At 46.5% G+C, this 10,419-nt stretch overlaps 1 protein-coding gene across 1 annotated transcript in view; it reads right to left on the minus strand.

Moving 5' to 3' along the window:
• SLC23A2 (solute carrier family 23 (ascorbic acid transporter), member 2) overlaps window positions 1-10,419 on the minus strand; it is a 135,508-nt gene that overhangs the window by 8,803 nt on the left and 116,286 nt on the right. The window contains exons 9-12 of the mRNA XM_006758062.2: window positions 8,589-8,709; window positions 7,932-8,088; window positions 4,547-4,694; window positions 3,343-3,448 (exon numbers count right to left, since the gene is read on the minus strand). Coding sequence (XP_006758125.1) covers window positions 3,343-3,448; window positions 4,547-4,694; window positions 7,932-8,088; window positions 8,589-8,709 — 532 coding nt within the window. The remainder of the gene's footprint in view (window positions 1-3,342; window positions 3,449-4,546; window positions 4,695-7,931; window positions 8,089-8,588; window positions 8,710-10,419) is intronic.

Below are 10,419 nucleotides of genomic sequence, written 5' to 3' on the forward strand. Positions count from 1 at the left end.
AGCTGCTCCCTCCCATTGCTGACAAAGAGCCTTTCGTCTACTTTCCTGCTGCCCACCTCGCTCCTGACCTCCTTCCTGAGCTTCGGCTCTGCCTGTGGGGCCATCGTTTCCGACTTCCCAAAGGCTTTGCACAGTGTGGAATGCAGCATAGGAGTCATGGTGCTCACTCTGTTTCGAAATAAACTTTGAGCTACATATTGAGGAATAGGATGAAGAAATAATACACAGTGACTATAGTCGAGCTGCCAAATTACTAAAATCAAGCTGGTTGAGGCATGAGGAAATGAGCTTTTTCTTGTTCTCATTAGCCTGGGAGCTTAAACTTTTGAACTTTCCAGTCCTGTGTCAATCCCCGGATATACATACACCAGACCTTCAGGAAACCCTGTGATGACCCCCTGAAGGACTCATGTATCCAGACCACCTGACATCCATTATCCCAACCACACCTCCTGGCACCTATCTTTCTGACCTCCTGATATCTGATAACCGTTCTGGACCAATCCTAGGGCTAAGAATGCAGGACTGATAATTGTCAAGAGTATCGTTTTTATTTTAAGAACTCTTAAATGTTCCTTCTTTTTCATACTTCTAGGTTTTTGTTTAGCTGTATTCCCAATCTGCAAACTCTAAGACCCTTGAATAAATATCATTTATTTCTAGCCAAAGCCTTCAGCTCGTTTTGCGTTCACTTGACAATATCATAGGAAGACGGTATCAATAGCTTACTGTATGTATATCCACCCCATGGTGGACTCTGCTAAGTGCTGTACATCATGTTATTAATTCCAGAGCCTTGCATACTATCTTGGAAACTCAGAGAGATGACCTCACATTGGGAAAGTGATGGAGCCAGGACCGAAATCCAAAGCAGCCACCACCCCCATGCCTGCCCCTCTCTGTGGACACACATTGGCACACACACACAGTGGAGAAGTCCCGCCTGTGAACCTGACCCCTTAGAACTTCAGAACACAATGGGGTAAGCAGCCTCAACTCCTGATCAAGCAGGTTAGAATGTCCATGGCCATGGAAATCCATGACTGGATAGAGGAGCTACTATTAGAGTTGCCAGGAAACGGAGGCAGACTCTCTGCGAAAGCCACAGGTCACCCTCTTCCTATATGCCCTGGGATTCTGATGCAGGGGCCCAGGCCAGAGCCATTCGACAGAACTTTACACACTGATGGGAATATTCTGTATCTGTGCTGTCCTATAGCAGCCACTGGCCACAAGTGACCACTGAGGCCCTGAAAGGTGGCTAGTGTGGCCAAGGAACTAAATCTTTTGTTTTAACTAATTTACACTTAAATGGCCACATGTGGCTACTGACTACCATACTGGACAGTTGCTGGAAACGACCCATTGTCTACACTATCAGGAAAGTGCAAATAAGGAACCTAGAAAGCTAATGGACCTTTTGGCAAGAGCTAAACTATGCTCCGATTGTTCTGTCTAGACAATGGTGGCTCAAGCAATTTCCTGACCTAATAGTCTCAAAGTAAATCTTTACTAATATTTACTGACCTTTAAGACAGTCTGTCTGTGCCCTAACCGGTTTGGCTCAGTGGATAGAGCGTCGGCCTGCGGACTGAAAGGTCCCAGGTTCAATTCTGGTCAAGGGCATGTACCTTGGTTGCAGGCACATCCCCAGTAACGGGTGTGCAGGAGGCAGCTGATCGGTTTCTCTCTCATTGATGTTTCTAACTCTCTATCCCTCTTCCTTCCTCCCTGTAAAAAATCAATAAAATATATATTTAAAAAAAAAATAGTCTGCTACCAGAATTGCTGCCTGACTAAGGGCAACATGTGTATCCAAAATTGAGTTCAAGGTTGGCAGGGCGTGGGCACCAGTGAAGCCTTCCCTCTTGAGAAAGACTCTCCGCCTGGCCCCCTGTAATTTCCAAATTCATACTTCTTGTCTAGTCTCGTCATTTGTGCGCGGCCCTTCTCCGGGTCCTGAACCCAAGCCATGCAGGACGTGGCTGTCACAGACAGTGCAGACTAGAATCGTCTAATGTCAGACCTCAGTTCTACTCAGCAAAGGACTTGCCCTTCAGCTGGATAAGAGGCAGACCACAGCCCAGAACCCGCGCCTCTTTCTTCTAGACGGAACCTCCCATCCGCTACATGGCTCAGGCCACAGAGAAAGAAGGCTGCTGCCAGTCCCACTTTCCCACCAAGGCAGCTGTGCAGATGACTGGACTGTACCATCTACACAAGGCGATGAAAACCGATTCCAGGGCTGACGCTGCCCTTGAATGGATGCAGCCTTTGCCTGAGGTGAGTGACCCAAAGGGATTCAGAAGGAAAATCAATTTAGCTCATTGAAAATCAGCGCTGGCAGGTTGTCTTTCAGAATAAGCTGGCACCATTCAAAGTGTAATAAAGGAATTCTTCCCCTGACCACCTCAGTCCTATCCTAGGAGGAACCTCAGCGAGCAGCACCACTTATTCCTACAGTGACCCTGTTACTGGTGTGTTTCCGAAGGGGCACAGAAAGGCAGCTGGCTCAGTAAACTGTTTTCCCCTAAGAGTCCCTTCGTCTACAATTTTATGTTGATGTTATTTCAGATGAGTTCCATGTGTACAGGTTCATGCAGCAAACTGGCTAAAGAGCGAGTGAGCCTGGCCGGTGTGGCTCAGTGGTTGAGCATCGACCTACGAACCAGGAGGTCACAGTCTGATTCCCGGTCAGGGCACATGCCCAAGTGCTGAGCTTGATCCCCGGTGTGGGGCATGCAGGAGGCAGCCAATCAATGATTCTCTCATCATTGATGTTTCTCTCTCTCCCTTCATCTCTGAAATCAATAAAAATACTTTAAAAATAAATAAAAGTGAGTGACTTGTGCCCCATTTGGTGTCCATGTGAGACACCCTGTGCCGTGTTGGTTCTCACCACTGGCAGCAACAGACCCAGTGGTGGCACTAGCGACTAGAGGAAGTGCCCATCAGGCAGCCTTCACATGCCCTGCATCAGGAGCAACGGGCAGCAGGTGGCGCCATCTGCACGCGTGAGGCTGAGCTCTGTGATGGCCCCCCAACTTACAGGAAAACCAGAGGTGTATATTGGGCATGCCCTGCACCCTCTTACCTGAGTTTACAGTCAAGATCCATCAAACTCAATATTTGGGTTTTTTTTATCTGGCTACAGAATCTCAAAGAAGACCATTTAATAAGCCAGCATTCCAAAAATCCATCAACAACAACAGAAGGAGATGGGGGTGGGGGAGACGATCTCAGAATTGGAGGCCTTCCCTGTGGAACTCATGTGGTCAGACCGATCAATGAAATGGATCAACGCTTAGTGACCCAACCATTTAATTAGTAAAATGTTTGTACCTTAGTAATTCCCAAAACTCCAATGTTGGGACTGGATGAAGTAGAGCCATTCCCAGTACCAAATATGCCATCGAGAACACAGGAGAGACCCTCCACGAAAATCCCCCTAAAATGTAAAGGAATGGGGCAAAAAGAAACATTCATTCAATGGGGGAACACTCTGCGATAGGCTCTAAGTGGCCATGACCCAAAGGTCTGGGCCACAGATCTGCAGCCTCTGCACGCCTGGGAGGGGTAACAAGGCAGCCTCAAGCCCCATGCCAGACCTCCATGCTCATTCAGCTTTGAAAGCACTTCTGTGAACCATCCATTAGACACAGGCGTTTAAACAGCATTCCAAATTAAAAGCTTTTAGCCAGAAAACAGAGCCATTTGTTGGGATCTAAGACAAATATAAGCCGTCCATAGATTTGATTCCTCTGCTATTAATATATAGTTTCACCAGGAAGGACATGCTTTGTAATTCTGTAAACATTAACACTTTTTAAAAGAATCAACATACAAGTAATTTAATCATATGCAACAGCTCACCTGGGGAAAGACATAAATCCAGACTGACACCCCTTACAGAACCAACATAAGAAATGCTGCCCTAGCTGGTTTGGCTCAGTGGATAGAGTGTGAGCCTGTGAACTGAAAGGTCCCAGGTTTGATTCGGGTCAAGGCCACATGCCCAGGTTGCGGGCTCCATCCCCAGTAGGGGGCGTGCAGGAGGCAGCCAATCAATGATTCTCTCTCATCATGATGTTTCTCTCTCCCCCTTCCTCTCTGAAATCAATTAAAAAAAGTTTAAATTGTAAATGTGAAGAGATGACACAGTATCCACCCTTTAGAACAGCTGAGGAAAACAGGAAGAAAGGGGACATACACCCATGATCCCAAGCCAAGCAAGTAACAGTGGTGGTGTCTGGCCTGTGTTTAGATGAATTTAAGGTCTAGAGTGACCTCAGAGAATGTCTTATACAATTGTCACTGTGAAGAAAAAAGGGTGAGAATTCTGCTCATTGTTACAGATGAGGAAACGAGGGCAGAATGAGGGCAAAATTAGGGCAGTGACTTGTCCAAAGACAAATAGCCAAGGAAGAGCCCTGTCTTGCCTGCCTCCATGCTGAAACTCTTAGTTTCTTCTCCAAGATTATCCAAACCAAAGCTAACAAAGTGAGGTGGTGGACCCAGTGAATTACTTGTGTCCTCAGGAACGTACCTGTTTATTGCATGGATGGGCGGCGGCGGGGCACAGGACAGCCTTGCGCAGGCGTAGTAGTCCCCGATAGACTCGATAATACTGGAGACAACAGCGCTGAGCATGCCAATGACACCAGCTGCAGAGATGGTGGGCAGGCCCCACTGAACTGCGGAAAGACGACAGACGTGAAATCCTCACTTCCTTGGAGGGGCAGGAAGATGTTACCGCACACCAAGTCATTCAGAACGCCCAAGGACTCCACAAGGTCCACTCAGAATCTGAAGCTCACGGTGGAAACTTGGTGTTTACTAGTACACCTACATCACCAATGGCTGGATGCCTGGAAGGGCTCCTGAGTCGGATGAAGATGCCCATCACCAGGCTCGGCCTGCTCTATGTCCTTATTTAAAAGACACTGTTAGGCAGAAAGAGGTGGGTGCTTCTCTTCCTGCTTCAAAGCCAGTGTCCAAATTACAGTTTAAACAGTCTGCTGTGTTGGGATAGAAGTTTGTATTTTTACGAATTTAACCCTGCTGTGCAAAAGGTCTTTAACCCTGCTGTGCAAAGTATGGTACAAACCAATGGTGCCCTTGCTCTGGGACTGGCATCAAGTGAAAAAGCAGTGAAAAGTCACCAGTTAAATTTAGATCCCAGCAACAGAGCATGGGACAAGGTGCAGATAACCCTTCCCTAGTGTTAGAGCAGCACTTTCCTATTTTGTATTTGTAAACCATGTTATGGAAAATTAAATGATTTATTTAAGAAAGCAAAGAGAAGTCCCCAGGTAGCTTCAATTTGAGGATCTGGATTTGGTTCCTTCTTCATTAGATGTACTCTGAAAGGAAAAAAATCTCTTTGGACTTTCCAAGCCATAGATCTTAATAAAAATACCATGAGGAGCTTTCACTGTGAAGGTGAATAGACTTCTTTGATAAAGTACCTAGACCTTCTTCCCTGGAACCATTAGCTATAATATAGTCACTAAGAAAAAAAAACCAAAAAACACAGTGGGAAGAGGAAGATGGATCAGATAAAATGGTCTCCTGTGCAGGGGTCATTAAGGTCATTTGATGAATGATCCAAGAACAGTGTAATGGTTAGACATCAAAGGGAGGCAACCCAAACTGGGTCACAGCGAGAGGAAGTTGGGAAGGCAGGAAGAGGACAATCCGACAATCCCTGTCTGGAGAGTCTAGAGAGCAAGAGCTGAGTGGAGAGGGCATTCAGAAGGACAGCGCCCACCCATCAGCAGGTGGGCAGGACCAGGGGGGCAGGCATGTTTAGAAGGACTCCATGCGCCACCTAGAGGCGATTGGCCTCTGTCTCAGAGGTAATGGGGAGCAACTTCAAGTTTGGGAAGAAAAAGGTGACACATGAAGTCCGATGTGCACAGAACTAACTGCTCCCGCCTGGGCTACTTCACTCCATGGGAGCAGACAGAGGACTCAGAGGCCCGTGGTCAGAGGGTCAGGTATGCGTCCACGGGCAACGGCCCAGCACGCTCTATGCCTACCCTAAGCGGGCTTGGTCAACAGCTCATCTCCGGTGGGTTTGGAACAGATTTTTCTCATGCAGATAATTTCTTTATCAAGCAACGTTTTGTATTTTTAATATATTTTCTATGGTTACCTTGTTGCTCATGTCATGTTGTGGTTTCAGTTTAGTGTCTTGATTTAGGGGAGAAATTTTTATTTCATTTTCTTACTATTTTTTCAGAAATTGCCTTTTACTCTGTTTTCTATTTTTTTCCCCCTTGTGCCTGAAGTCCTTAAATTTGGATTATAAGATCCTTATTCCATCTACTTCAACATTTTAAATTTGTAATCTTTTACATGTTGGACCTTTTTTCTTCAGATTATATATATTTGAAACCTTGTTGGCTTCCAGCCTTCTATATTTACTGTTGTTTCATCTCTCCTTTATTTACAGCAGGGTTTCTCAACCTCAGCACTGGTGACATTTTGGGCCCCAAATCTGTATTTTAACAGCCAGTCCAGGAAATTCTTAGCATGCTAAAGACAGAACATAAAGACAGTGACATATTTGAAAGCTGGACTCCAAATTAACCAAATCCACCTGGCTTTCTGGGGTAGCTTTTCCCAGGGCAATACAGCAGCTCACGCAGTTGGGGGTGACAGGACGGGAGCCAGACAGCTGTCTCTCAGCTGCTTCTCCGAGGAGCCCACCTGCGTCCTCTCAGGAGCCACCTGCACAGGTGGGGGACCACCCAGCAGGTGCCGTGGGGGCTTCCTCCTCCCTGCCCTCCCAGGCCACCTCCTGGCTGCCTCAACAACTGGCTTTTAATCTCTTTATCTCAGGTTAGATGTATACTTGAGCCCCGATGCACAAAATTTGTGCAAGGGGCTCGGCTCTGCCACCGGGCTTCGTCCAGAAGGACATCTGATCTAATTAGCATATTATGCTTTTATTATTATAGATTTATGAACTATGCATTTTTTTTTAAAAAGGAGTACATTATGTACATACATATATACTTGACCATATGATCTGATGAAAGTGTTATTTTAGAAAGGCTACATTTTTTTACGTGTTTGTAAATGTGTCAAGAACAGAAAGGACAACTGCCAATGTTGCCATCATTTTACAGGCGTACAGCTGTCTCTGACCCAGTCCTAATATTCTTGGCCTTTCCTGCTTTCTCTCCTTGTCATTATAAAACACGAAAATGTGTTTGCTATGAGCAGGGGAATAAACAAGCTCAGGCTTCTCTAACTAAGCCCCAAATGTCAGAACGGAGTCTACGCCACAGAACAACTCAGCGTCTATAACGACTGGGGAAGGGTCTTCCCAGCACAAGTGAATCCAAATGATACCTCAGCTGGGGACTGCCTCCCCCACCACCTTGCCAAGAGTTATCCAACACTTAAATCTTAACTTATGATCCATCTTCCACGCACTTGTGAATATCAGTTTACCTCTGACAGCTGGACCAAATTTTAAAAGATTAGAGCTCCCCATTATAAGATTATACAAATCCCATCATGCTTGAGCAGTTTGCTTGCTAATCTCCAGGGCCCTCCCACTCCAGTCTGCTCACTTCAGAGGCTTGGGCCTGGGTACATGGCTCTGTACTTGTGTTTCTATGAGCTGCCCTTAAATCCAGGCCACCAGACCTCAAACCTGGCAAGAGGCCTCTTGTCTAGGATTTCACCCGAGTAGAACCCAAAGAACCAACTAGCTAACCTGAGAAGGGAGCTGGTTAGTCTCTGTGTTCATGAAGGGACAGGGCCTCCCTTTTTTGGGGGCTGAATCCTCTAATGACCAGAATGCTAAGACCTACAGGGACGAGAAGGCTTCTCCTGCTGCAGAGCCTTCTGCTAACTTCCAAGGCCTCTCAGTTGCCCTCATGAGCTCCTGACGCCCCTGCCACGAGAATACTTACAGGGATACGGAACCTTAAACCACGGGGCCACCAGAAGCACACCCTGCCGGGCGTCTGTTCGAGCGTAGAAGCCATACTTGGTGCTGTCGGGAGGGAAGACATCTGTCACTGTGAAAATGAAGCAGAGCAGCCAGGACACAAGGATGGCCAGGATGATCTGAAAGGGTCAAAACAAAGGCTCTGTTAGCCACAGAAGGGGCGGCTGCTGCCAAAACGTATGCCTTCCTACAGTCTGAGTGCCACAGCCCAGAACCCACCATTGCCACTATTTCACTTAAAACACCCATAACAGATCTGCTGAAAGCCTACTGCTTGAATGGGCTCAGATTTAGAGAGAGGAGTTGTCTGCAGGTAAGGTTACTTTCACCCTAAGTCTGGCTAATAAAATAAAGATAACGGACAATGAACCAGACTGCCCTCAGTCCCAGGACAGCCAATGTCCCCCTAAAGGATTTCAGAATCGGAAGCTTCTGCCACTTTCAGACTGGAAGTCCACAGCAAGTTGGGGGGGTGGGGAGCGGTCATTAGTACCCCAATGTCACCACACAGCCTAGGGCCCCTCCCTGCGCAGACCTGCTGAAACCCTCCTCTCACTTAAACAGTTTACATCATGAACCAAGGGCAATATGTCAGGAGAAAAAAAAAGTAACTACTTACAGGGAACATTTTGAAAAGCTGTAACTTGTACGCAGTCCATCCTTTCTTGGACTTGTAAATTGGAAGGGGAAATTTAACATTTCTGGCATATTGAGAAAACAGTAATACAAGGAAAATTGTCCTGAGGAGAGAGAGAAAATAAACTAGTTTCAAAGCTGTTTGTATTTTAAAATATTAGTCAAACCTTCAATGGCGAAGTGATCACATATGTTCAACTCACTTCTCTAGAAGGAGGCTAGTGCTCTGAACTATTACTTGGGAAATCATACATTTTGTAAAGGCCATTTCTGAAAAGATATGAGAACTCTTTCGCTTAGCATTTCTTGATGTAGAAATGAAAGTCACCATGTAGATGCTTTGGCTAAATTTCCCAAAATAGAACAAGAAAACCCAAAGCATGTACACACTGATGGAAGAAACTCATTCTATGTCAGAGAAAAAGACAGGCTGACAGATACAACACAGAGTGGAGTGTAATTATAACTATAAATTAACTAAAAAACAAGCAACTGTCGCACAAGTGTCCGTGTATACACGCACACACATACGTGCAAACAGTGAAGATGGGACCCAAAATGCTCAGAGGAATTGGCTTCAGGTGGCAATATAATATGCAAATTTGTTCCTACTTTTCTGTATTTTCTGGTTTACTTATAAGGGAAAAAATTACTTTTAAAAAGCAAAAAAGCTTCAATAAGAAACATATACAGTAGGTTGCAATATTAATATTAACACTTGTGAGATGTTTGTGTATGTCAGACATTATGCGAAGGTCTTCCCACCCACCGTCTCAACCTTCTGCAGTAGCTTCTATAATCATCCACTTTAGAGAGACAAAGTCCAAGATCATGTCGCTCAAGTTTGCAGGGTGGGTAGCCCAGGACTCTACAGCCTGGACTCCGAACCGCTTTGCAACACAGGCCCATAAGGGCTGGGATGCCTGGGCAGTGGGCCCCTGTACCCTGACCCACACTCCTGACCCAGCTGCACTGAGGGCTACAGGAGGCAGTGATGTCGGGTGCCCTCCCTGCAGCGGGTCCCGACACATCCCCAGTCCAGTGCCGAGTGTGGCAGGTGTGGGGTGGCTTCCCATCGCTGAAACAATAGAGGTGCACAGTGGTGTATTTCATCATCCAGCGGGATGCCCTCACTTATAACCCGAGACAGAGTTGGCAGGAAAAGTGGGAACAAAGCTAAGCTTAATTGTTCCTGGGCACGGTTCCAACGGCTGAGATGGAATTATCCGCTCCATTGACAGCAGTCAGTCAAGTGCAGTTCCACTGTAACACTCCTAATGAGGTGGGGACTGCTGTCTCCCTGCCTACCCTGGGCTTCACTATCCCAGTGACGGGGGTGGGTCTCTGCCCTACCACAAGGTCACCAGGCCAGTACCAGTTCAAGGTTGAAAACATGCATAGTACCCAAGTGATTCCAATTTCTCTGGGGTGGTGGAGTTAAACAACAAAAATGGTTTAGCAATGACACTAAAACTGATTTATTTTAAACTTAGACCAACATGAAATTTTCATGTTTTAAAAAATGCTATTGATTTATTTCAAAGTGAACATTTAAGAGCCAAAAAGGTCCCATGTCTGCTATTACTGTTATCACTAAAGGCCGGGTGCACGCATTCATGCTCAGGTGGGGTCCCTCAGCCCGGCCAGCGATTGGGGCCATCTTGTCCAGTCACCCCTCCCCACAGGAGGTTGGCTGGCTGAGGGGAGGGACCACAGGAGGTTGGCCAGCCAAGGGTGGGAGGTTGGCTGTGGGAGCGCACTGACCACCAGGGGGCAGCTCCTGCATTGAGCCTCTGCCACCTGGTGGTCATTCT

The sequence above is a fragment of the Myotis davidii genome, unplaced genomic scaffold, assembly GCF_000327345.1.
Source record: "Myotis davidii unplaced genomic scaffold, ASM32734v1 scaffold32, whole genome shotgun sequence".
NCBI classification, from domain to species: Eukaryota; Metazoa; Chordata; class Mammalia; order Chiroptera; family Vespertilionidae; genus Myotis; species Myotis davidii.